This window comes from Fusarium venenatum, assembly GCF_020744135.1.
Source record: "Fusarium venenatum strain MPI-CAGE-CH-0201 chromosome Unknown EDB82scaffold_2, whole genome shotgun sequence".
Taxonomy (NCBI): Eukaryota; Fungi; Ascomycota; class Sordariomycetes; order Hypocreales; family Nectriaceae; genus Fusarium; species Fusarium venenatum.
Window position 1 is genome coordinate 2,397,410 of NW_027072130.1, and position 26,331 is coordinate 2,423,740.

Below are 26,331 nucleotides of genomic sequence, written 5' to 3' on the forward strand. Positions count from 1 at the left end.
CTCATTCGCTACAGATACTTCAACAACAGAAATATCACAGAATGTCATCCGATACTGTATTTGTACTACCGGGCGATAACATTGACCCATCTCTCATTCCCTCGCATCCAAAGAAACCTCTTCGTCTCGGCCCTGGTCTGCGACATGTCCCTCCTAACGATATCATTCCCACACTCGCTGGTCAGCTCGTAACCGATCGACAAAAGAATGCGATTCGGGTAGAGAATGCTCGAGGGAGGGTGCGCACCCAATATCATTGATCAATTTCCTTACGCTAACATATGACAGTACACTCCACGTGTCGGTGAACTCGTCATCGGAACGATTCAGCGCAGCGCTGCAGACTTCTTCTTCGTTACCCTTTCCGACTATACCGCACCCGCACAACTCCCACAGCTCTCCTTCGAGGGTGCTACAAAGAAGACTCGCCCTCAGCTCGCTGCGGGTGCACTCGTGTACGCACGTGTCGCTCTCGCCAATCGCCACATGGACCCAGAGATAGAATGTGTGTCTGCATCAACAGGAAAGTCTGAAGGTCTGGGTCCTTTAACAGGTGGTATGCTATACAACGTGTCACTTGGGATGGCCCGGCGTCTCATGATGCCCAAGAGCGTGCAAGAAGGCCGTATTGTGGTGTTAGAAGAGCTTGGCAATGCGGGTCTTCAGTTTGAGACCGCAACAGGACGTAATGGCAAGTTCTGGGTCGACAGCGAAAGCGTGAAGGCAGTTATTGCTGTAGGAAGGGCGGTACAAGAGACGGACGAGAAAAATCTAGATGTCGAGGAACAGAAGAAGCTGGTGAGGAAAATCATCAAAGAGCTAAGCTAATGAGGCTGCATTGATGAAGAATACGGTGCTACTTGGCACTCTTTTCATTGAAATAGGTCAGGTATACAATGTCGTACTTAATAGATACCCGAGAACGAACACGTCTGGCTCGTCCTCTGTCAGACGAATTCGTCTTTCCCACAACCAAACGCCGATAGCCCTGCATGTCTGCTGACGTTGCTTTTTTGTGATGAACCCTAAACTTCTAGTACCCGAATGTGCCAACACGAAAAGAATGTTAAAACCGGCTCGCTATTAGGAAATGAGAAACGCTGAGTGATGACCAGATGGGACTGGCCGCATATTACAATGGCGCAAAACGAACACTTCAGCCTTCGCCTCTTACACGTATCTTCATGTGCCTCCCATATCTTGATCAACTTCCACGGGGTCTGGAAGGTATCTTTGATCCATGTTGTGGATTTTCGTCATATGTCGCTTCCAATTATCCTTACGGGGGAATCCCTTCCCACCCTGTCTTGAATAATCGCAGCCTGGAACTGCACAGTGAAACTTCTTCTTCCTCTCATGTCGATCATTGACATGACGCTGAAGATGAGTTTTGGTTCCAAAACCTTTGCCACAGTTCGGGTAAGGACATTTGTGGTCTTTTGTATGATAGCGCTGATGGTGTCTGTAGGCAGTCAGTACGGCTCAATTGGCACTGGCGAATGTTGGCTTACTTGAGCTTGTGTGCCTGGTCAAAGACCTGGTGACAGCCAGGCTCGTCACACGCGTACACGCCATTCTTGGGCGACAGATTGCTGGCACCGGTACCGGGTGATACGCTCGGACGGTGGTAGGAGGATGCACCAGAATGAGGAGAGGGTGTATCAAGCTGAGTTGCAGGAGTGTTTAGTGATGAAGGGTTAGTGGATGCAGGTCCCGGCTGAGGAGTTGATGCATCAGAGGGATAGCTCTGGTGTCGGACGTTGCTGTCAGGCAAAGGACTCAAGTGGACATTCGACGGAATATCAGACATGGAGATATCCTGGCTCTCGTCGGGCTCTTCCTTCTTCAATGCAGTTTCGCTCTGTGTGGGAGTAGGTGACTGGATGACGGGCAGAAGTTGAGGCTGAGGTTGGGGAGTATTAGGAGCAAGCGTCAATGGTGAGGGTGAATCGACAGGTCCCTCTTTTCTCCTAGGCTCCATTGATGGGTGCATTTGTTGTGGCGAGGATTGCGCTACGTATAGTTGATAGTTTGTTCTGTGCCATAATTCGCTTTCCGTTGAAGCCGGCATCATATCCATCGGGTTCACAGTACCGGGAGCAGGGTGGCTAGGAGGGGACTGAGATGCGTTGAAGTTGAACGTGGTTGGTGAATAATCTGGAGAACTTGACACGGCGTCTTTGGGGAGGGTAGATGGTAAGGTGATAGGCGAGCCCAGGGCCTGTGCAGGATGAGGTACTGGTAATGAGTCGGCAGCTGGCGCAGTGATATCGGTGGGAGATTCAGTCGGGTCTCCAGCTGTGGTGATCCGCTGAAGAGGAACGTCCTGCGCAGTGCAAGGAGCAGCTCTTGTGGTTTCAGGACCTTCAGCAAGTGACAACGACGTCGGTGAACTGAAGGATTGGTCACGCGTACTCTTTCGACTGAACATCTGCTTCAAGTTATGTTTCAATGAACTTCCACGCGACCACGAGCGTTGGGGCTGAGGGCGAGGTTCCTCAGCTGTGAACATGCCGAAGGCCTCCGAAGGCACGGCTGGACTGTAATAGTCTGCACTGGTTCCATTGAGAGTTCCATCATGTGCATCGCCAATGGATTGGGGCATGTATTCTTCATGATATGTTCCATCGATACCAAATGGCGCCGAACGTGGTATCGAGTTGTCGAAACCCGGCTGAGCGTTGTTGAAGCTTTGTGCAGGTAAGTTGGTATCAAGTCCGTGGCCAGTGTTAGGTTGATTTAATGGCTGAGTTTGTCCGTTGGGCTGTATCAGAGCATCATGGGGAGCCCAATCTAAATCCTTAACAGATCCGTCCACACCTCCACGCGTGTTCTCTCCGGAGGGTTTAAATGAGTCCTGGGAAGATAAGCGTCGTTGGTGATCGACGGTGGGCGAAGATCCAGCTGTAGGAGCCTCGCCCGTCTCAGGGTCGTTCGCGTCGCCTGGCCCATGAGAATGGTCTTGCCTTCGGCGTCTAATTCGACGGATAATGAAGGGATAGGAACAGAGCGCTACAAGCGCAAGGCCGACGATAACACCAACAACAACGCCAGCGATCCCCCCATCACTCAGTTGCCTCCTGGATACTATTCCTCTTGTTTCGAGACGGCCTGTCACATGGCTCTTCCTCACACTTGGATGTCGCAATATATCCATCGAATTGGACCCCGCCGGGCTTGAAGACTTGCGTGGCGAGTGGGAAAGTAGCCACCAGCAGCTGGCGAGAGCTGATGGAAACTATAATTTGGAGCGGCAATTCGAGCGTTGATTATTTTTCTGTCGTATTCTGATGGTTTGGTTATTGGGCGGGGCGGCTGGTATTGTACTGGGGACCCGAGTCTTGGGAGGCCGCCGTCGCAGTCGCGCGAGACACGACAGGAACCGATCTGGAGTCAGTCAAAGGCTCGTGCGTTGTCCAAGGGTCCAGTGGGAGAATCGAAGATGGAGCGATTATCAAGGGATGATCACTTTAGCTTCTGTTAATGACATCGTGATCAAAGGAAAAGAGAATGAGAACTACTATGCACGGGTGAGATGCAACGGCATGGCACGACCAAGAAATCCGGGGGTGGTCGTCAGCACAGCGCACCTACCTAAAGCACCCTCTGACAATCACTTTTTGTCGCGCCTTTCAGGGCCACCTCCAGAGCCTTCAACTTCCCATAACGAGAGTAGCTCACACAAGCGAGATTTGATTGGTTCAGGAAGTGACCTAGGTCCCCGCGTACCGTCCGAAGCTCCGCAGTCTAAGCCACACTCATCTCGACTTAGTGTCACTCACCCCTGATGTCCTTCGTTAGAGACGATGGTCCCTGAACTAGAGGCTCCATTTATGTAGATGACAATTTGCAGACAAGCGCTATAAAAAGAACCTGTTTTAAAGATCAAGTGAATCAGGACACTAGGTGCGGATAAGGAGCAGAGTATATACCTAGGAATACTGTGCTGCAGTTGCAGCTTAAACCGCATGTACCGTGTATACAGAGTAGGAGGTACTCAAATACCTCTCACTCAAGAGTTACCTTTATTGACTGTACGCTTACTCCATCGATAAGACCAACTACATACGGTGATAGGCACGGCAGGGTATGTAGTGAAACATTGAATATGGCTACAATTGACCTCTGTTTAAGTTGCAGACTGCCTAGTAGGTAGTACTTATGTATGTGCACATCGTAGGCCAGGCTCTTGTCGCCAGCACTACATGCCAAAACCAGGATAGGACCATGACGGATGACTTCCACTCCATCAACAACGAATAGATCTCAGGCGATCAATGACTAACACGAACAATACCCTACAGGTGTAGCGACCAACAAACAGCGGTCTGTACACAATCTTTAAGAAACGTGGTTGCTTCCTCAATCACAAATGGAACATTAACTAGCCATCGAACTATCAGCTCCCGCACGTAGCCTGGACATCTTCAGACAACCCGTTCTTGGATATCTATCATCCCATGGCCACTAAGTTATAATTTCCATGTACTAACTCAATTATAACGTCATTCGGTCTTTATTCTACACATGAACGTAAATTTATTTCCTAGAGTCTCATCATCAAGTCGATTGTCATTTAACGATTCCAATCCAATGTTTCAGGCCCTGGATCCATATTCAAAACTACTCTGCAAGGCTCCCACAGCCAAGCTATCTTTTCTGCTGGCATTCGTTGATCACATGTGGCTTGGTGGCTTCCAAGACACTAGATTGCGGGACTAGTATCTTGTTTTAACTTCATGTCATTAAGAATTGGGCAACTTTTCCTGTCGTTTGCATATTGCATCTAACTGAGTGTCATGCGGCGAAATTAAAACATGAACACCTCCACATCCGATGCCTTCGGGAATTCCTGACTACCTGGAATCGAAAACAAAAACACCCAATCCGAAAAACCAACCAAACTAGCTCAAGTGCATGCTTCAACAATCACAGCAACTGCCATCTCCATTCTGGAGTAGTTGATATCCATCAACACATCGTTCCTTTCTCACTCAGAGCTACAACACAAACAGACGGTCATCCTGTACTGCGTCGTTCCATACTTTTGAAGTGTAATCAGTTGGAACCCGCATCCCAGCGCGAAGGCGGAAAGTCATTTCGGGATGCATTAGTATGACTTCGGCCTGTCGTGCCCGAGTAATGGCCACATTCATTCTCTGTGGCTCATCCATAAACCCGGGTCGGGTTGTTCGGACCATGTCGAGAAAAACCACATCCGCCTGGTTCCCCTGGGCCCTGTCCACAGTCAAAACTTCGACCCTGTCCTGCCATTCGACGGGCCACTGCTTGACCGAACAAGTGTACTGACGCATCGCAACGCTGTATGGAGTCTGTATCATTATTCTCCCCGGCTGTTCAACGTCTGTGACACATCTGAAATCTGGGTCTTGGAGTAGTTCTTGAACCTGTCCCACGACCCATTGGTGGTTTACGGGATTCCAAAAGCTGCGACATTGCATCTCTTCTTTGCTCTTCGAGAGAGCAACAACGGCTCGGTTCTCTTTCAGCTTCCTTCCACCACCAAGTCTTTCGAGGTAGGTACGCAAATAGCCAACTGTTTCCGGGAACTGCTTCGTTACTGAATACCCAGAGATCATCCGTCCGTGATAAAAGAGCATGGATGGCAACTTTTGCAAGTTGCCGTATGCCCGCCTGTTAATTAAAAGCGAGCTGTTGATCGCTCCAACCTTTGCCGCTCTGGCCATCAGACTGAGTCGCATTTGCTCTGCATACGGATTGTACTCGAGGCCTTGTTTAGCGGTATCCCGTAAATCGCCGCTTTTGACAAAGGGACGGGTCTGGTTAACATCCCCGGTAAAAATCCAGGCAAGAGGCTCGAAATAAGCAATAGGTATCAGGGTGGTGAGCTCGCGTGCATGTGGAGCTTCGTCAACAAAGATGATTTCTGGCTTGAAATGCTTAGAGAATCCGCCGTATGCTGCTACAGGTGTTGTTGCGATGAAGTCGGTCTGTCGCAGAACTGCTGTATACAATTTTGTGACTTGGCCCCTTAGGGTCTTCCAGTTATCATTGCCCAATGCCTCTCCGGTGTCCATTCGAGTCAGGACTCGTTTCAGAGCCAAGAAGCCGTCGTTCTTGTGCTTTTCGTAGTACTCCCACGCCGCTTCGTCCAGGGTTGGCGCCTTGTTGGGATTGCGTCCTACGTGAATGCTTTTGTTGATACTCATCGTAGCAAGAAACTTCTTAGTAAAGTCCGCACCGTGTCCGTCATCGTCTTCAGAGGTGCTGGCATTCAACTTCGAGCTGTTTCTGATCTCATATGGCCAACCATGCATTCGAACAACCCTCAGTTTCAGCCCAGCTTCTTTGCAGAGGTTGTAGTAGCGATCAGCTGCATCATCGACCGTTTTGTTGAGATCAACCAAGAAAAGGATCGGGCTTCTCCTTTTGGCTCCAGGGCGTCGCTTCGATTGAAGAAGGGCAGAAATAACCATGTTCCATTCCGTCTTGCCTGCACCAGGGCACCCGTTGACAAAGTAAAGGCCGTTTGGGATTTTCTTCAATCCCATAAAGGCGGCACGGTGGTCATTGTTGAAGGAATGAAACTTTCGGAGGATCGTGTACCTGATCCTGTGCTCGAAAGCGTCAGGATTCTTCAGATGGGGGAATAGACTATGGAGGTCCAAATAGGTCTTGTCGCAACCTTTCAGATCAAGGATCATCTCGAAAGCTGCCTTGGACTTTTGTCCAACCTGGCGACTTTCCAGTTGGCACCCCTGTGTAAGCCGGCGTAGTGCTGAAAGCTCGGCCTCGAACGTATTCGAAAAGGTATCCCACGTGATAGTTATTGTCTGGTGTTTCGACTCGTCTAGGGAGAGATTTTCGAAATCGTCGAGAGAAGAAGCAGTTTGCATTGATGACATCAGATCAAGGCTCACTTTTTCTCCGTCCTCATTCTTCCACGATCTGCACACGTCGACCTTGAAGGCCGCACACTTTGCAACTACCTTGCTAACGAGATATTCTGCATCCTCGTATGGATTGCCGATGCGGGTGGCAGGTAGATTGACCAGAGAGTACGTTCCATCTGGTAACTGGATTCTGCTCTCGAAATCGACGTGGAAGTTGTCATCAAGGCTCGGAAATACGATGACTTCTGATGGCTGCGGAACCACCACGAGAACCAGCCACGAGGTGTGGAAGGAGGTAGCTAGTCCGGGAATAGGGGCAACAGGCCAGGCCTTGAATGGTGTTCGTTGCTTGTTGAAGCGTACCAAGATATCCAACTCATTTTTCTGTTCTATGAGTGTCCCCTGTTCATGGCGGTGCACATAAGTCGACTCCGATAGAACGCAGAGTGGTGGGAGCGGCTATTTGGAATTAGAAAGGCACTGAACGCAACGTCATCGGGAGTTATTCGCACTCACCTTATCGACCACAATCTGGCCGGGCGTTATTGCCGCGGGCATCATGAAATACCTGTGCGACTGTGCGAACACCAATCGTGTTTTCAGTGTGTGACGGGTGAGTACAGGAGGCTGCGGCGGATGGGCCTCACAGGGCTTGAGCGGGCCAGGATTGATCGCAGAAAAGAGGTACGATATTGACGAAAAATTTTGAGCGAAAAAGAATAGCTCTGACTGTCACTCGCGCAAAGCACCATGCCAGTCTCCAGCAAAGGGTTGGGTGAGGAATCTCTAAAATGCTGCAGAGTGATGAGCCAAGGAGACAAACGAGGAGAAATAAATTGAGAGGGCAGAAATGTACGGGCAGGTGACAACTTAGGCAGCATCCATGCTGTGAGGAGGTGGAGGAGTGTTTGCGCCTGCCGTTTGTTGCTGCCGGCCGTCAACACTGCTGCCCCTGCTAGCGGTCTTTACAGCTAATTGACTGACAGCTACAGGAGCCAAATTTGTGTGATGAAGTTGAAAGAGAGAGGGAGGAAGGCGGGAGAGAGTGCGGCGTACGAAATTCAAGGAGAGTGTGTTATAGCCGCGTTGAGTCGGCAGTGATTCACTATCAAAGAGTCACCTACAAACAAAGGGGTGCTCCATACTAACCATGTAAACTTAGGTAGAAGTGCTCGTGTGCACATTCTATGCGAATATTACAGAGTCTTTGCATCGTAAATTCTGGGCTAAGGAGCCGAAGAATAGCGATCACATAATACATAAACTAGACCCGCCCTACTTCGATGCAGAGGAGTGCGTTCACTCGTCACAAGAGTATGCAGGGATGGCGTATTGATTGGTGTTATTGGCCTAGCTACCTAGGTAAATAGGTCGTGATATTCCAGTTATTCCCATCCATATCAATAAAGAACTTGCCAACACAATCAAGATTTAATTCATAATAACTACAAATCTATATAGCCGACTCCCTACATCCAGCTCAACAGCAGCAACCTATGGCTTGCTACAGTACTTGGCTCTTAATTTGGCCATCTTATCGACCACTCGTCTCTAAATGAAGCCATCTCTGTATCTTCACAGGTACTCCGTCTCTCAATCATCCAGCGGCCATCCTACCACCTCAATGTATGTATCCTGGTCATCATGTCAAGTCAATCACCATCGTCTCAGATACACAGTGGTCATAGTTGCTTCTCTCCTCGATGTCTACCTCCATCATCTCTGGGGAGCGGCGTGACTCGTCCTCGGAGTCCTCTTCTATGGCAATGATGTTTCGATCATGACAGGGCATCATGCCGTCTTCTTTCAGGAGCCACTGTTCTATGTGCTTATATAGCACACGGACAGTGACTGGCGGAAAGGCGTTGCCAATCTGTCGCTTGATGGATGTGATATTCCCTAAGAACAGGTGCCACCTTGGGAATCCTTGAAGGCTTGCAAACTCTCGCAGAGTCAGCTTTCTGGACCCATCCAGATAGTAAACGTCACCTCCTCTAGTGGTGATTGTTCCTGCGAGGCGTTCGGAATTGTATGGGGCACGTGGGGGGTTAAATTGTTGGACCCTATCAGGATCATGAAGATCGTCTCCAAGTCGAACTCCCCTAAGAGCTTTGCCAATGGTGTTGTATGGCAACAAGCCAGATTCTTCTCCGTGTGTCGGCATTGGGAATGGTGGCAGTCTTTCTCCAGGCGCAGAAGCAATTATGATCAGTCTCTTCCGATCTTGCGCTGCGCCCCAGGTACAGAGCTTGACCACTTTCCAGCGGAATGAGTAGTTCCACTGCGTGAAGTCATGAAGGAGGCCGTTGAAATAATCTCCATGACGGTCATGGGTGAGACCAAACGTCTGCTCCACCGTAACTATGCGCGGCCGCAGCTTCTGCAGCAGTTCATTGCATCCAAAGAGCGCGGCAATATTGTCGTCGTCATGTATAGACGCATGAGTGTGTGCAGGAGAAAAAAATTGGCATGGTGGAGAAAAATGCAGAACATCTACTCTCTTATGGCCAACATTAGGCTGCGAAATGAACTCATCAAGGGGCATTCGGAATAGTTCAGTATCAGGAAAGTTGGTCTCATAGGTATCCCATACTTCCGGGGCCTTGTCAATAGCATACTGGATCTTAAATCCTGCCATGAGGGCACCTCGCGACACCCCTCCTGCGCCGGAGCATGAGTCGAACATTGTGTATCTTTGTCCGTCGAGTCGAGTCTGGTTATCTTCAGTGTCGGACTCGAGATCGACGGGGTGGCCCATGTTTGAAGGGATCCAAGACCCTCCTTTATTCGTTTTGCCTCGCCATCGCTTTCGCAGCACTTCGTCGGAAACCTTGAACTGTGTGTCTGCTTCACTCGAGTGTATGCGGATGAATGCCTCTTCAACCTGCCTCTTGCGGCTCCCTTGTCCGACAAAGCAAACCTCCAGCTTCTAGCGGCAGATCAGATGTGTGTAGCAGTTGTTTGGGCGGTCTCTTTCTTCTGGGTAACAAGGGTTGAATTCGGGAAATTCGGCGTTTGTGGTGATAAGATGGTGCGATTGAAGAACATCGGAGAGGTTGATGTCCACGAATTCCTGATGTTTTGCTTCATCTTGGTAAATGAGCATACAAACTTCATTCGACATCATGTTGTAGGGTTTCGAGTATCCCTCACTAGCCTTGATAAAGGGAATGCCGCGGATTTTGATCGTATTTGCAGATAGGCATCGGATCACTGCCTTGACCAGAACAAACTTGACATGGTATTTACCGAAAAGAAATTTTCTGACCCGGATGAATGACTCTTTTTGTACTGTGACACTGAGCAGTTGTATTTTCTCCAAATGAAGCTCGCCTTGACGAGAGAGTGGCAGGCCTGTGAGTTCTGCAGTGAGATCGATGATCTCCTCGTAATCAACGGCTTCGGTAGTCTCAACGCCATCAAGCGTACATGAAGATAAACGCCTCCTGTGTTCTGGAAACCCTGTGGGTCTTTCGGTTAAAAATATCACCTCCTCCATTACTTCTCGCTGCTCGAGGTCAATATGTGTAACCACCATGTTATGCGAGGTAGGCTAACCCAGAGTAGAGCAAAGAATGTCTGTGTTATTGTGTGAGCCGCATGTGATTGCATCTAGAGAAAGAAATCGCAGTTTCGTACCTTCAGTGAGCTATGTTGAGAGCAGCAAATTTCTGGCCAGGTCTAAAAAGAAATTATGTTGGTGTAGAGGCAAGGTGGTGAAGTGAGGTCGGAGAAAGAGGTTGAGAGAGGTAAACTCTACGTGCATGCAGGTATACAAAAACCTCCTCCACACCAAGGGCAATTTATTCTTGATAACTCTAGCTACATGGCTCGTGCGGTATGAGCTATGGACTGTTCTTATTCAGATTGCTTCAATCTGTCATAGGACTGTAAATCAAACACTGCGGTTTAAACGTGAGATTCATATTACAATAATTACGGTGTAGTAGCATGCAAACACCCTCCATAGTTAAGTGCGAACAACGGAAGACCTCCAGGGGTACTTTGATACTCTTCATCTTCGGCTAGAGAAGTCGAGTCCTATACATAGTTCTTATATCGTCATGCAGTCTTGGGATCTTTGAGCTTGACTCTTTCGACTCATACGAGAGCTAATAAGCAGCCTTTTGGTCCCAAGACGGATTCTCCTTCTTGCGGTCCTCAATACACCAGTTCACTTCCAATATCACAGCTAAGTGCTGCAGACAGTGGTCTAATCCATGCCCGTAGATGTGGACGTATGTAGCACTCGCTGGCACTGCAAAGCAGGTCCTGCATTGTAAAGCCCTGCTGTAAGTGTGCGATATAGCGACAACTTTTAAATTCAATTATTATTGAATGGTTATCATGCCAATGTTACAGTATGCCTTTGTGTAGCAGCTATCATCTACCCAAAGCCGTGATGAGAGCCCTGGCATAACGGGTGAAGGCCTACGATCAACGTCACTATCCTGCTAGCGTGTTTGCTTCAGATTTTGTCAACATTCCCTTTTTTTTTCCTCGGGAGAGTTTTCCTGTTAATTCACGATAAAAACTATTGCACAGTACTCCGCGCGTGGCGTTATCCGATATCATCTGTTTGCTGAATGTATAAATGGATAAGCTGTAGACAGTTAGGCAACATTTCATCCCGATAGTGAACTCCTGGGTCAGCCAGCCATCTACCATAGATACCTCAGTAAGTTACAACCTTGGGCTGAAGGTGGTTCAATTGAATTCCGTATTCTGTCACCACTACAAGTAAGACAACTATAATAGTGTTGAGATATCTCAAAATGGATCAAGACAGGGCTCTAGTAAATGTACCAGAAATAAACAAAGATTTTTTTTAGTTATTATGTGATTCTAACACTTGATGAGACCTAGTACAGGGTAGATTGGCTTACTCGAATTGGTAGTCTAACACGGGCGATCTATATCTACCTAATAAGGTTAGTCAGGGCAACGTCAAGCAGTGGCGTACTGATGGAGTGGCAGAGTGGATATAGCATCGGCGATCCTTGTTTCGACTGTTGAGGTCATTGATGCGATCAACCATGATTGTAAAACCAACTACAAAGACGTTGGAATTGCACTATACGGCAGAACGAGCGACCTTATATTATTGATTACACGGAATTCTCTTGATTCTTGGTGATGATCAGAGGCCTGCCATATACCCCCAGGCTTTTTGTACTACCAAACACCCTTTACAGTCAGTATACACCACACGAAGCCTATTATCATTTTAATATCTATACCCATTCAGCAAAACTAATCATGGCTGCCCGGACGCTGCGTAAGCGTGGAGTCGAAAGCCAAAATGAGACTTCAGCGAAGAAGCAGAAGAATGCCAAAACCCAGATTAAGGACGAGTCCCCAGAAGAACTTCCACACAACCTCGGACCTATTCGTGCTACTCATAAGAATGTCCGGAAAATACCTACTCCCCCAATAGACTCAACGGAGTCAGTCAAGGGCATAAAGGTAGAAGATGCTTCATCCGAAGTTCTGAATCCGCTTTCGCCACAGGGGACAAAGTCTGTAACCCGGCGGTCATTGCGACCGCGGCGCACAGCCGCCAAATCCATGTACTTTGAGTCGGACGAGGAGTCAAGCATGAAACCACAGGCCAAGAAGTCGAGCAAATCTTCTTCTATTAAGCAGGAAGTCAAAGATGAGGACGAAGACGCCAATGTGGCGATGGAAACCCCAGTCCGCAAAACGGTCAAGAAGACCAAGGAAAACCCATATGGGCTTACTCCCGGTATTACACCTTTTCCTGAATGGGAAGCTCCATCGGAAGAAGACTGTGAAGAAGTCTATCGCCGACTGGCCAAGATCCACGGAGAGGCAAAGGCTCCCGAGAAAATACCAGCACCATCTCTTGAAGTCTCAGGCTGCGGAGAAGTTCCAGCTGTCCTAGACGCTTTGATTAGAACCCGCCTAAGCGCAAATACGTCCAACCGTAATTCTAGCGCAGCATTTCGTGGGCTGGTGAGCACATTTGGAACTGTCGACAAAGGCATTGGAAAGGGCAGTGTGGACTGGAACAAGGTCAGAATTGCTCCTCTTCCTACCATTGTTGAGTCTATCAAAACCGGCGGTCTAGCTCAGGTCAAAGGCAAAGATATCAAAGCAATCTTGGAGCTGGTATATGAAGAGAATACAAAGCGACGAGAGGCCTTCTTGGAAGAGAAGAGCGGAGGCAAAGCATCGGGAATCACTGGGGCAGATGGAAAGACACAGGGTCAAAAAGACCTGGAGATCTTGAAGACAGACCAAGAGATTCTTTCCTTGGACCATATACACGGGATGGCTCCGGAGAAAGCTATGCAGACCCTCACCAAGTTCCCCGGTATTGGTGTCAAGACAGCATCCTGCGTTATCCTCTTCTGTCTGCAACAACCCAGCTTCGCAGTTGATACCCATGTGCACCGCATCAGCGGATGGCTAAAATGGATACCACCGAAAGCTACTCGAGATCAAACGTTCAGCCACTTGGAAGTTCGCATACCTGACCACTTGAAATATGGGCTGCACAAGCTGTTTGTTCAGCATGGGCGAAGCTGCATCCGCTGTAGAGCAAACACAAGTGAGGGAAGTGAGGAATGGAATAAATCGGAGTGTCCACTTGATGAGCTCATGGAAAGAACAGGCAAACGGCAATATGGAGGCAAAGGAGGATCAAAGAAGCAGTCGAAGGTAGATGACAGTGATTAACTGCATGACGCAGATGATAAGATAAGGTCTTGGGCCTGTGTATAAAGAGCCTGTGTTACGTCCTTTTCGCTTTTTCTTTACAACCTTCTCCATACACTTTATATAAAAACTTATCTGTGTAGTTGGCTTTCTAAATGTGCCCATAGCACGAACATAAAGACGTGAGAACAAGACGAGAGAAGGGATCCAACCTGCCTGGTTACATGCAAACTCAAACAGTCCAGAAACAGGCACCCATTAGTACCTAAGTGGCTGCTCAGCGACCAAGACACCCCACACCATTCATTAAACCCCCTGCAGAAACGCGGCAAACCAAGCGCGTCGAAGCTTGGAAACTAGGACCAAGGTTGTTCGTCTCCATTTGCGCTCAACTCAAAGCTTCGACTATCCTACTGTTTTTCAGTCCCCTGCATTTTCTTTCATCACATATCGCAGCCTCATCATTTGCCAGCCAACAAAAGCAAAGGCATTGGTAGGTAGGGCATTGCAATTTATGTTCAATTACATTGACTCATTTCTCTCCAGTTCATCACTCCTTTGTTTCTCAACGCCATCGGCTCGTGACCCTCCAACGGGTTGTTTGATTTCAAAATTGGAACTGCCCCTAGCAAGAACGACCATTCAATACCGACATAGATTTTTATTCCCAACCATTCGACGACTACTCCCACTACCAATAAATACACGGCACCGCCCGTAAACTAGAACCTAGAGTCGACCCAAAAACCTCTTCTCGCATAGTCGCATCGCACCTGGTATCCCGTTCAAAACCCCGAGACCTTGTTCCAGACACAATCCCGAGAGATGCGCAAATGCATCAATAAATTCGAAATTTCACAATGGATCTTCACGAAGAACTAACTCAGTGGTACGAGAAAATACAAGCCTTTGACAACGAATGCCATCTGCTGTGCCCTCGTATCAACGACGAAGACAACGAAAACTACAGGATCCAACATGACCCTGAATCGGCCATCTCGGAAGAGGAAAAGACGAAACGAATCGAACAAGGACGAGCGCGCCTAGAAGTTACGTACTGGAACTGCTTGATCTTTGGATTTGATCTAGACAGCCAAGGGAAATGGGGGAAGCAGCTTGGAGACCGGCTCAACACCTGCCTAAAGCACTGCGCAGACTGTGTCTACAACTGGCACATGAACCGCCGACCTCTTCTGCAACAGTTCCAGGATCGGTGGAGTGAAGATGTTGCCGCCGAAATCAAGTCCATGCTCGAAGGCAAAGATATCACGCGGATCGACTTGAGTTTGCAATGGGCCAAGAAAACTATCGAGACTATCGTAGCAACCTATTCTACCTTCAAGAAGTCACAACTTGGCGAACATTTGTCAGAGGTCCACATTGCTGTTTATGAGGCGTTGTGTTGCATGCCTTACATGGAGGATCCAGAGCGACGAACTACATTTCAATTTGTTTTCCAGCGCCTCCAAGGAAAGAGTGGCCTCAAACTTGGAACCAAGGAGCCCCTGCCGGGAATGACATACTTCATCTTCGATCTCAGGAACCAAGACCGACGCACATGGGCAACAAGCAACTATCAGAATCTCGACAGCAACTCCATGACGCTCGATCAATTCGACTGGGCTGTTAGTGGTGGCCTCTCAAGAGCCATTGACGATATCAGCAGAAGAGATCCGCTCGTCCCAGAGTCATGGCCCGACATTGAGCAGTTCTGGCAAAGCTTCACAGAAATAATGAGAACGCTGAGTGCAGATGTCATCCTTCAACGCCTACGGAACCTAGAGCTCAAGCCCGGGAGTTTAAGTACATACGACCTTCTCTTTCGTCACATTCAGGATTGTCCCGCAGAAAGTGTCTTGGTTAGCAACATCATTGTCTTGACAAATTTCTTCAAGAAAGCGCCCAGGGCCTTTTGGGACGTCATTGGCGATGCTCGGCCTACTGTTATCCCTGATCTAGTCTTGAAAAGTCGAGTCTACAAGAACTTACTCCGTCAATCACTGGACAACTGCTGGACAGGCTTTGACAGTGGCGCATCCGACGCACCGTTTCCTACCTCGTGGGTTAACCCATGGCTACAGTCTATCCAGCGTGATCATAGATATGACGCTTGTGATGGCTTTATGCACACTCTACTCGAGACACTTGCCAAGGACCAGACTATAGGAGAACCAGGTCGTGCAGCCTGCGTTCGAGCTGGGTTCGATGCATTGCAGCTCACTATGTCTACATTTGTTGATCAGGAGACCAAAATCGGTGCCGGTACCACTCACCTCTACGCTTGTTGCGCATTTAACCTACCCATGAAATACAAAGACCTCATCCTCCGAAACCTGCGTGCACCTGGACAAGAACGGGAGGGTTGGCAGACCTTCCAAGTGGCAAACGCGGCCAGGAAGGCTATGCAAACTGCCATGAAACTCGATATGAAGATATTTGCAGAGGAGTATTCAGCATGTCTCGATGGAAAACAGCTTCAGGCAGCCGTCATCAGGGACTCTAAGGTTTTCTGGCAAGGTGTTGTTGAGATGTTTGATGTGTCAAGTGAGCAGATCGACCTCGCTAAAGATATCATTTTGTCCTTGGAGCCACTGGTTGGTGTTGAGCAAGTCAGAGCTCTGAAGGGTAATGATCAATTGAGTGACTCGAGCAAGAACTTCAACAAATCCCTAAGCGAAACAGTGGATATCCTTGGAAATCTACTCGGTCGTGTATCGGAATTGGACGCCACAGACTTGAATACTCTTTTCAATGACCGACTGGCGTTTCAGGGAACTATAGCGCTATCGACTCATGGAGAATCGGCGCTTGCTGAAGCAGCTTCTGAATTGCTTAAAAGCTGGACTGGAGAATTATCCCAGAGTGGCGCTTTTGAACAGATGTCCCAGCTTCACCCCGACCAAACGCTGTCGTCCATAGTATGGGCCTTAGAACGAGTTCTGAAACCGCCCTACCCCTGGGGACCTATTCGGCCTATTCTCAACATGAGTAGAGACATTCTTCGCGGATTGACTGATCCGATATCTGGAGTTCTGCGAGTCAAAACACTTGAGCCTATGTCAGCTGCTAAAGTCTTGCGGTGGTGGAACGAACAATGGCGGTTTGTGTCTATAGCATGCAGGAATATCGATGGATGGTCTCGATACATCCAGAACGCTGTCATGACAGAGTTTTGTCGAGAGATCATGGAACTCGCTGAAGCTTTGGTTGCGGAAGACGGCTTGATTACTTCTGCCATCTCCAAGGCGCTCAGCAGGAGTGAGGAAGACACTATGACTTCAATCCTTGGTGCACCGAAACAGTACTTTTCTGGCATGGAAATCATGATCCGTCTGAAGGACAAGTGGCTTGTTGATGTTACCGTAAGAGTCATCTGCAAAATCCTGACCCGACTCCGGGAAAACAAGCTTGAAATTGCCCCAGCATCCCGCAAGCTCATCACCGATGCCTGCTTACCTACTAATATCCCTGGAAAGTATGTTAGGTCGACCAATATGACCGACCAACAACGAGCAGAGCTCCTTCAAGCTCTTGGACAATCGGACGAGGAGGTGCAAATCTTCCAGCTGGGATTCGCTGAGAAGGGACCACCATCGTCTAAACCCAAAGATACTGTCAAGAAGCAGAGCAAGATCGATGCTTGGTCAAAATCTGGGACCTCATCCAGTGGCACTATCACAACCCCATCATCCAGATCTAACCGTGATGATGTGCATGACCTTAGTAGATCTATCGACAGTCCCATACTCAAGCAGCTGGACGCCCAGAAAGCTAGGGAACAGGCAAGAGCCAAATCAAAGACCAACGCTATGCTCAAGTCTAAGTCGAAGGTACCTGACCAGAAAGCTATCTCCGCTCTGAAAGAGAGTAGACAGAAGGAGAAGCTTGAAAAGCAGAAGCGTGATGCTGCAGCCATTGCGAAGGCTAAGGCTCTCAGAGGAGAGACTGTACCTGGTGAGGGCTCAGGCTTGCTTGGTCTCGGCCTCAGCGGCAAAGACCATGGCAAGAGCGAGATAATGGTCAACAGTTCGGATGAAGAATCTGATGAGGACGAAGAGGACGAAGAAGAAGATGCCGATAACGAACTCGCTGCCCTAAGCACCGGAGGTCTGAAGACTATGGACGAGGCCGAGAAACGCCTTTCAAAAGCCATGCAAGATATGATTCGTAGACCGGTTAAGAAGGTTAGACAACAGCGCTCAGTCAAAGAGATGAGAGCCAGACTGATTCCGCCTATGGACCGACTGCACAACACCATCCTATCTTGGGATATCTTCCATGGCGGTAACGATCCCCCGAAGGGCCCAGTTGCATCCGAGGTTGCTACCAAGTATTCAAACCCCAAAACTTATCAAGACACCTTCTTTCCACTACTAGCCTCAGAAGCCTGGCGGTCTTTCGTCACAGCCAAGGATGAGATAACATCCCAAGCCTTCGGCATGAAGATTGCAAGTCGTGCTAGCGTCGACAGCTACCTGGAGGCGACGTTCACGATGCCCGTGGTTCAGAATCGGGAACGTGGTGTTTCTGAGGGGGATATTCTCCTCGTTTCCGAAGCTGAAAATCCGTTGGGAGACCAGACAGCTCGACATTGTTTGGCCAGAGTTCATCGTATCACCTACAAAAGAGAGTTGATCGAGATCACATACCGTGTGGCTTCTCGAAACAACCCTATGACACAGGTACTGACCCCTAACGTAAGCGTGTTTGGAGTGAAAATTACCAACATGACTACAATCGAGCGAGAGTATGCTGCTCTGGAAAGCTTGCAGTATTACGATCTGATGGACGAGATTCTGAATGCGAAGCCGTCTCCTATTCTTCGATATGATGAGGCGAAGGTCAGCAACTGCATGCAAAACTATTCCCTGAACCATGGACAAGCTATGGCTGTTTTGGGTGCGCACGACAATGATGGTTTCACTCTTATTCAGGGGTAAGTTGCTCTATTACAATCTTTTTCAAAACTGACGCAAGTAGTCCACCTGGTACTGGAAAAACCAAGACCATCGTTGCCATGGTTGGCACTTTACTCTCTGAACAACTCAGCCAAGCTGGCAATCAAGGTATCCCTGTGGGTGTCCCTCTACGACCAAGTGGCCCACAGACGGCAATCAACCAAAAGCGATCCAAAAAGCTTCTTGTTTGCGCGCCCAGCAACGCTGCTGTAGACGAACTAGTACTGCGACTGAAGGCTGGAGTCAAGACAATATCAGGCAAGACCAAGAATATCAACGTGTTACGACTTGGTCGAAGCGACGCTATCAATGCCGCTGTAAGAGATGTGACTCTGGACGAACTTGTCAAGGCCCGTATGGAGAGTGACCAAACCAAGGACAAGGCCAAGGCCGACCGTGATAAGCTTCATGAGAATGCTGGAAAGATCAAAGAGCAACTAGCAGTCCTTCGACCTCTCATGGAAGCATCAAAAGGCCACGAGGACCGAACGACTTACAACAAGCACTCCCGAGAGTTTGATGCGTTGAAACGACGTCAGATGGACATCGGAAAGCAAATCGATGCCGACAAGAGCAGCGGCAATTCGGTAGCTCGAGAGATGGAACTACGTCGCCGACAAGTCCAGCAAGAAATCTTAAATAATGCCCAAGTACTATGCGCTACTCTGAGTGGTAGCGGCCACGAAATGTTCCGAAACCTGGATGTCGAATTTGAAACGGTCATCATTGACGAAGCTGCTCAGTGTGTAGAGCTGAGTGCCCTGATCCCCCTCAAGTATGGTTGCTACAGGTGCATTCTTGTCGGCGACCCCAAACAGCTACCCCCCACAGTCCTCTCCCAGTCCGCGGCGAAATTTGGTTACGACCAAAGTTTGTTTGTCCGGATGCAACAAAACCACCCCGACTGGGTTCACCTGCTGGACATGCAGTACCGTATGCACCCTGAAATTAGCATGTTCCCTAGTCGTGAGTTCTACGAAGGGCAACTTGCTGATGGCCAAAACATGCATGAACTCCGACAACAGCCATGGCATCAGAGTGCGCTACTTGGGCCTTACCGCTTCTTTGATGTACAAGGTGTCCAGGCGCGAGGTCACAAGGGACAATCTCTAGTCAACACCAAGGAGCTGGATGTCGCCATGCAAATGTACGATCGCTTCAGCAACGAATACGGCGAGTGCGACCTGACAGGCAAAATTGGTATCATCACACCCTATAAAGCCCAGCTCTATGAGTTGAGGAACCGTTTCCGATCGCGATATGGTGAGAGCATCACGGACATTATCGAGTTCAACACGACAGATGCATTTCAGGGTCGTGAATGTGAGATTATCATCTTCTCATGTGTTCGTGCCAGTTCTACAGGTGGTATTGGTTTCATGACTGACATCCGGCGTATGAATGTCGGTCTGACTCGTGCTAAGTCGTCCCTTTGGATTCTTGGAGACTCGAGAGCACTTGTTCAAGGCGAGTTCTGGAAAAAGCTCATCGAAGATGCTCAATCCAGAGATCGGTATACGAAGGGTGACATCTTGTCGATGTTCAGGAAACCTTTGGAAAAGGCTAGGCCTGGTACTTACCTTCCGCCACCTAAAACCCAAGACCGAGAGGTTGTGATCCGAGATGCATCACACGTAATGTCCTCGGTGTCTTCTTCTCGGTCGAATTCGCCGAATAGCGTCGCAGCTCAGAAATCAACACCCGCACCACAGATACCTGGCATTGGAGGAAGTGAAGAAGCAGAAATTGTACCGCGGTCTGCTGGACCCCCTGTTATTCATACGCCAAGCACATCTGGGGGAGAAATAAAGAAGCGGCCACACGAGGGGCAGGAGACAAATCAGCCATTGTCCAAGAGGGTGCGTTAACAAGGCTTAACAGTTCTTTCGTCCATCAGCTAACGGTGATACAGATAGCGAGTGACACTAAAGTTCGAGGCAGCGGTCTCATGAGCAAATTTGGGCAGAAGCCGCCCCGGCCGCCCAGGCCCCCCACAGATCCTTCGGCAATGTCAGTGATGGGATTGGTGCCTCCCGAAAGACCACCTCCTGCTTCTATACCTACTGGCCCGAAAATCCCGACTGAGTCTCCAAATCAAGACCACCGACAGTCTTTGGATGGAAATCGCCAGGTGCGTTGAGTAACTGACCACAAGACTTAATTAGACATTTGACTTACATCAGATTTAGCAAGCCAGACGTCCACCTGGTCCACCACCGCCATCTCGGAAGAAGGCCAAGCCAAGTCTCTTCGTACCAAAGAAACGGTAAAGAGGGACAATTTGTTCATTAGAATAAAGGGGTTATAGATAGTCGAAGCATTTTATGGGCGTTGGAGGAAGATGGGCATCATTTTCCCTTTGTATGGGGGGAACATTCATGATTGGTACTGAAAGAAGCTGCAAAGGTTGCAGCCTTCAATTAATTGGAGATACTATAAATAATTGCTTTACTCTTGGCTCGGGAGTATGATTCGAAGCCAAGCTACAAGATAGTCTGGCGAGTACATGCGCGGGTGGATTTGGGGTGTTTGACATGCAAGGGAGTCCTCTTGATAATGTGACCGAACAAACCGAACAGGCTCCGAAGCTAGAAGGCGCATATCACAACGCGGCTTGATGATGAACTATGGTAGTACTGGGGATTCTACTCTCGACCACGTAAAGTCGGTGCGTAGAAAATCTCTGCACGACTTGAGACTTGAATCTAATCCGATGTTCCCCAAATCAAACCTGATGAAGTTGTTTTGTGTCACGTGACGTGAAACAAAACACCAAGGTCTGGGTGCTTACGCAAATGAGCATGGTTCAGCTCGCCTAACCATCCGTTAGTGAAGACGATCTCCAAGAGCCAGGGTTTTGTCATCTCACTTAACAGGGGCCAATGGCAAGGGGCCCTAGCAGAAGACAGGGTCAGGTCAGGTAATGTAATGTCCGATCCTAGTCATAGTCATCCATCACAAGAACAAAGTTGTGCACTTACACTATCATGGTCGGTGCAACATGACAACAAATTCGAGGCGTGCGTACGGATACAACAGAATAATGATGTAAAGGGTCCGTGATAGCTTAGGCGCTGACGACAGAGTGTGAGCTTTTTTATTAGTCTCCCTGTGGCTTTTTGTTAGAGAGGGCGGGCGAGCTAAGATAGATTAGCAACAGCCATGACGCTACTGTGCAGCTGCACCTAAAAAGACTACCCAGGCACACAATTTGCTTTCCCCCTACTCGGTAACTTGGCAAAGCGAAGGCGCTAACGGTTTCCTGCAGATGAGATCGGCGGTGGCTTTTCCGGGACTTGATGAGAAGAGAGCTGAAAAGAAATGGTTCCCTCCCTCATCCTCTGGGGACTTGAATTTGTGGTTGAGATGGGAGGAAACTGCTGTTGCGTTCGCGTACGATGTTAGGTTACACGTTCAGGTGGTGTAACGAATAATACACACACCATGAGTATAGGACCAAATAAGACAGCCATGGTATAATGATGCCAATCAAGTTATTGTTGTTTCCGCACTGACCAATCTTTGTCACATTGTGTCTGTTCACACGACCCGGTAGTTCCACCACGATTTACTCACAGTTTAGCGGTGACGACAGTACTGACTTCGCCTTGCTTTTTCTTGATAGATAGACAAAGTTTGTGGAAGAGGCTGGGGTCTAAGACTTTGCTTTAACAGTAATGTCTTGCAGTGGTGGGAAAAAGAGACATTCTTAATGCATAGATCTATAATTCATCGAGGGGCAGAGAAGAAGCAAAAAGAAGCAAATGTGATAGGAATGGGGCTAGACATGGGGCTAGACATGGGGCTGGAAAATGAGATCTCCAAAGCAAATACGACTAGTTTACGTTGAGTGGATTTGTACCTATGTATAGTAAAAGTAATCAACTCCAGATACTGTACAGACGCTGATCATGGTCGTAACCCGAATAGCCGGGCGACTTGGCTTCGTTTCCTTCGTCATTGCAACCTTGGAAAGGGACAGAAAAAGGGACGCGAACAACGACAGAGATTAGCTGGGCTTAGAACAAAGGAGACGATCTCCCTTCTGACAGAACGACCCTGATTGGGGAGTTTGGCCAAAGGGTTTCCGCCTCCCATCCATTAAATGGAATAATTAACATTAGACCCAGGGCTAGAGGTAATAGCGACAATCTTGGCCTTTGGTGGCTGTCCAGGGTTCTACAGGGAGTGACGGCATTTTTCTGTTTGTCTTGTGAGGGGCCTGAGAGGGGAGGGAATAAGAAAAGAAGGGCCCTGATTCTGAATTGGGTTGGATTAGAGTGGACTGTGTTATGCTAGGCTGAGCCGTGACATGGATATGGATGTGAGAGACTAACAAAGATGGGATTAAGTTATGGGAACGAGGCGTCACTCCCCCAGTCTTGTAGTTAATTAATTACTAGGTAGCCTCTTTCTTTTCTTTTTGCAACACAATCACTTCTCAACTTTTTCATCTTTGTCATAAGCTTGGCCATCTACATTGCTAGTCACAAAGTACCGAAATACCTCCTTGTGGCTTTCTAGTTCATCATCGTCTGTCTATTATACGGTCTCCTAGTGACACAGGTTACCTGCTCATCTCCACTATCACGCATTCTCCCGTCTGCATTCTCCCGTCTCCCTATCCCCCAGAGGAGGAAGGACACGACAAAAGCCCCAATAGCAGAGACCATACTGTACGTACGTAGGGTCAGCTGAACCAGGATCTTTTCTTTTTCTTCTTCCTTCTTTTGCACACATCCATGCTGACACAATACTATAGGCCATCGTCTTGTCTCTCCATGGATGCGAGTGCATCGTTTGGCAAGAGCGTCTAGACAAACAAACAAAACCAAATCAAATCAAGCAATCAAGCAATCGATTGTCTAGACCCATGTTTCATTGATTGTTGGCCCGGCATGGCTCAAGTTACTGGCCTCGATCCTGAGGCCTCTGTCACGTCGGGCAATGGCGCTTCCTATCCTCGCACAGTCCCTCCGGGTTTTTCTTCTCCCTCTGCATCTGATTTTGCGTCTGCATCTGGCTCCAAGAGGCTGAACCGAAGTTCGTACCAGAACCTACCGCGCTCGAGCTCCCAGTTCCAAACACAAGCACGTACCCGGCTAAGAGCAAAGTCTGCGTCAAACCTGTCTGCCCGACCCAGTCAGGACCAGGACCAGGACCAGGACGTGCGATTCAACGACGACACTTTTATCGGCGAGAAGGAAGACGACGGCGAACCGCATGATGGCATTGCAGAGCTAATTGACTTCCTGAGGAATCACAGCCCGCCGTCTGGTAACTTTATGTCTATCCCTGACGATATCTCCCCCGAAGACAGGGGGCGATGGTACAGGCTACGGAAGCTAGGCAAGAGAGGCAAATCATTTTCCAAGTCGCCTCAGACAATTCGCCTCCCAGACTCAGCTATCTCAGGCACCACGATAGGGGGACACAGGCATATCGCAATATCTATCCCCTTGGACGCCTCGCCCTTTGGTCGAACACCTAGGTCTCAGTATCCTGTTTACCAGCAAAGAAACGCCAGACCCCTTAGTTCCCAGTACGGTCCCACGAGAGCCGTCGTGAACGACAAGGGTGTCGTGACAGTATTGCGCACCGTCAAGGAGGATCGGGAGACGAGTCCTTCAGTGAGCCCAGCAAATTCTCAGCTCCTTCTGTCTTCGGTACCCCAAGGACCTTCGAATACCACAACTGGAGGACGATTTCATCCGGGGACTATTAATAGCAGCAACCAGACAAGGTCACCAGAGCACTCGAACGTTATGGCGACACCTCCAAGGGTCGTCTCCTCAGAGCAAGTCAGACAAACTAATGAGCAGTCCGGAGGATTTCAAAACCATGAGCAAGGCAATACGTCCGCAACGAACCCGACTCAGCATGAGCGAGCTCCGTCACGAAACTCTAACTCAGCAGGGGGTCGCTTCGTACATCTCGGTGACCTGTCGATCGACACCATGATGTCTCAGCCAGTAACGACGGATATCAAGTCAGAATCTACTTCATCTGCCCGTCCTGTCTCCCGAGACGGATCCTACCAGCATTCACTCTCTAAAAGCATCATGACTACAAGCGACAACGACCCTGTGGTTGCAGAGGCCAGGCCAGTCGAGGCGAAGTCTGTTGCAGCCAGAGAGTCGCGTATACGACCGCCAGCTAAGCAGTCTGGTGAACACCATGTTACTATCATCACGAAAAGCCCGCTTCGTGTATCTCGGGACTATTCTACCCAAAAAGGTAGCGAGGAGTCACCCTCTTCGTCGTCCAAATCACCCCAAAATCGTCGCGACAAAGTAAGGGACAAGAAGAAGAGGGACCTTGAAGCTGCTTCTTCGAAGCGACGCAGTATGCTGGTCAATACGCCAGAACCCAAGCAGGAATCTGACCAAGATACCCTTCAGGAGATGCCTGAGGATGATGCGGATGAGCCCCCGCCTGTCCCTTTGAAATCACCCCAGAGACAGAGTATCTGTCCTATTATGGTCGTCGCAAACGTTACGCCATCGCCTCCTCCATCAACTAGCATCAGCACCTTTCCCGAGAAGAGGGACAGCGCGGATTCCGAAACCATCAAGCCTCTCTCAAAATCCAAATCGGGTGGAGTCAGCTTCCTAATTGGAGACGAAGACACAGCCAGCCGGCCAATTTCACCCTCTCCCGTTTCTTACATGAACGGATCTCCAACACCGCCTCAGTCAGCTCGATCATCGCCAACTCACGAGCAGAGGTCTCAAGACCGAACCTCTCTCTCGCGACGTCGGGAATGGAACGCCGCACGAGATATTGAGCGCAAGCGTAAAGAAGCGGCATCCAGCAGCAGCCCCCAACCCAGAGCGAGAAGAGCGACTACAGGCCGAGACGAAAATGATGACAAGACAACTGGTGCAGAGGTTCTTCGACGATACGAAGCATACCGGGAGTACCGTATCAGGGAGATGGAACGCCGTGTTCGACGACTAGAGCGCAACGGAGACGTATGGCTACGAGCGCTTGTGCCAGTACTAGACAACCTCAACCGCACACTTGCCAGCTCTCAGGATGATAAGACCAGCAAAGCACAGGGATGGGTCTCTGACGACGATGACAAATCAAAATCGCCAAAGCCATCGCCGATTAGGCCATCGAGTCGAGGTCGGATGATGACCAGGGCAGGCACATCGGAGCGAGAATTCCTGGAGCAACTTGTGAAGACAAGGGAGGAACTTGAAGCTGGGAGCATCAGTGACGACATGAGCGGATTCGATACCATTGAACCTCTCATGAGGGAATTGGCTGGACGATCTCGACTGAGCTTTGAAGCACGATCATTGGGAATGGACGACGAGGGATTGCTGCAATCACTCTCCCATTAGTCAAATGTCAAACGAGAGGATAGGGGTATTATCTAATTATATGAGGCGGATTTTAAGATTTTGCATTTATATGCAGTGGAATTTATTTGGGTTGTTCGAACAAAATGGAGCGAAGCGTTTGGACTTGAAAACATTTCAACATTTTATATAGCATACCTACCTGTTATGCACTCGACGTGCGCTTTCCTATTTAACGCCTCTTACGAACTACTCTAGAGCATCATTTTTGCCATTAGTTATTTGTCTTATTTATATAATCAATCTAGTTATACTATTGTCAATCATCTCCTGTGAAGTTAGTAAATTGTGGTATTCGATCAGGAACCAACTACCTTGGTTCAACGGTCAACACATAACAAGCTCATATAGTCAAGACCTTAACGCCTCAAACAGCCGCGTTCTCTAAGCTTCAACTTTATATCCTCTAGAAACTATTGAAGGTTGGTTTGGAGAATGAGTTCTCGG

General features: G+C 48.8%; 7 protein-coding genes across 7 annotated transcripts; 4 read left to right on the forward strand and 3 right to left on the reverse strand.

The window, feature by feature from the left end:
- Positions 1–41: 41 nt before the first annotated feature.
- EDB82DRAFT_428325 (uncharacterized protein) lies at positions 42–828 on the forward strand (the record flags this gene model as incomplete). The annotated part of the gene is made up of 2 exons (XM_025733672.1): positions 42–239; positions 289–828. The coding sequence occupies 2 exons, from the start codon at positions 42–44 to the stop codon at positions 826–828; spliced, it is 738 nt and encodes a 245-aa protein (XP_025584555.1).
- Positions 829–1,005: 177 nt separating this feature from the next.
- Positions 1,006–3,375, reverse strand: EDB82DRAFT_141491 (uncharacterized protein). The gene is made up of 2 exons (XM_025733673.2): positions 1,512–3,375; positions 1,006–1,462 (listed from the first exon to the last, which is right to left on the reverse strand). Exons 1-2 carry the CDS (start codon positions 3,155–3,157, stop codon positions 1,183–1,185), a joined length of 1,926 nt encoding a protein of 641 aa, XP_025584556.1. The 5' UTR covers positions 3,158–3,375; the 3' UTR covers positions 1,006–1,182.
- A 1,625-nt stretch (positions 3,376–5,000) lies between these two features.
- EDB82DRAFT_474186 (P-loop containing nucleoside triphosphate hydrolase protein) lies at positions 5,001–7,433 on the reverse strand (the record flags this gene model as incomplete). The annotated part of the gene is made up of 2 exons (XM_025733675.1): positions 5,001–7,334; positions 7,392–7,433. 2 exons carry the CDS (start codon positions 7,431–7,433, stop codon positions 5,001–5,003), a joined length of 2,376 nt encoding a protein of 791 aa, XP_025584558.1.
- Positions 7,434–8,276: 843 nt separating this feature from the next.
- EDB82DRAFT_443917 (S-adenosyl-L-methionine-dependent methyltransferase) lies at positions 8,277–10,575 on the reverse strand. Its single transcript, XM_065607794.1, has 4 exons — positions 10,515–10,575; positions 10,434–10,454; positions 9,864–10,383; positions 8,277–9,776 (listed from the first exon to the last, which is right to left on the reverse strand). The coding sequence occupies exons 3-4, from the start codon at positions 10,372–10,374 to the stop codon at positions 8,518–8,520; spliced, it is 1,770 nt and encodes a 589-aa protein (XP_065464596.1). The 5' UTR covers positions 10,375–10,383; positions 10,434–10,454; positions 10,515–10,575; the 3' UTR covers positions 8,277–8,517.
- Positions 10,576–11,891: 1,316 nt separating this feature from the next.
- EDB82DRAFT_496222 (DNA glycosylase) lies at positions 11,892–13,944 on the forward strand. The gene has a single exon (XM_025733678.2). It carries the CDS (start codon positions 12,012–12,014, stop codon positions 13,575–13,577), a length of 1,566 nt encoding a protein of 521 aa, XP_025584560.2. The 5' UTR covers positions 11,892–12,011; the 3' UTR covers positions 13,578–13,944.
- Positions 13,945–14,307: 363 nt separating this feature from the next.
- EDB82DRAFT_141629 (SEN1 N terminal-domain-containing protein) lies at positions 14,308–20,520 on the forward strand. Its single transcript, XM_065607059.1, has 3 exons — positions 14,308–18,492; positions 18,537–20,373; positions 20,431–20,520. Exons 1-3 carry the CDS (start codon positions 14,417–14,419, stop codon positions 20,464–20,466), a joined length of 5,949 nt encoding a protein of 1,982 aa, XP_065464597.1. The 5' UTR covers positions 14,308–14,416; the 3' UTR covers positions 20,467–20,520.
- Positions 20,521–23,412: 2,892 nt separating this feature from the next.
- Positions 23,413–25,866, forward strand: EDB82DRAFT_523486 (uncharacterized protein; the record flags this gene model as incomplete). Its single annotated transcript, XM_025733680.2, has 1 exon — positions 23,413–25,866. The coding sequence occupies one exon, from the start codon at positions 23,413–23,415 to the stop codon at positions 25,864–25,866; it is 2,454 nt and encodes an 817-aa protein (XP_025584562.2).
- Between the last annotated feature and the right edge of the window lie 465 nt (positions 25,867–26,331).

Bases quoted from the DNA above. Each gene is read 5' to 3' on its own strand.
- EDB82DRAFT_141491 (XM_025733673.2), bottom strand. From the start codon at position 3,157: ATGGATATATTGCGACATCCAAGTGTGAGGAAGAGCCATGTGACAGGC. The intron at 1,463-1,511 runs GTAAGCCAACAT...GACTGCCTACAG, and splicing joins GACCAGGCACACAAGCTCAA to ACACCATCAGCGCTATCATA.
- EDB82DRAFT_443917 (XM_065607794.1), bottom strand. From the start codon at position 10,374: ATGGAGGAGGTGATATTTTTAACCGAAAGACCCACAGGGTTTCCAGAA. The intron at 9,777-9,863 runs GTTACCCAGAAG...TTGTCGGACAAG, and splicing joins ATTTCCCGAATTCAACCCTT to GGAGCCGCAAGAGGCAGGTT.
- EDB82DRAFT_496222 (XM_025733678.2), top strand. From the start codon at position 12,012: ATGATCAGAGGCCTGCCATATACCCCCAGGCTTTTTGTACTACCAAAC.
- EDB82DRAFT_141629 (XM_065607059.1), top strand. From the start codon at position 14,417: ATGGATCTTCACGAAGAACTAACTCAGTGGTACGAGAAAATACAAGCC. The intron at 18,493-18,536 runs GTAAGTTGCTCT...TGACGCAAGTAG, and splicing joins GGTTTCACTCTTATTCAGGG to TCCACCTGGTACTGGAAAAA. The intron at 20,374-20,430 runs GTGCGTTAACAA...TGATACAGATAG, and splicing joins ATCAGCCATTGTCCAAGAGG to CGAGTGACACTAAAGTTCGA.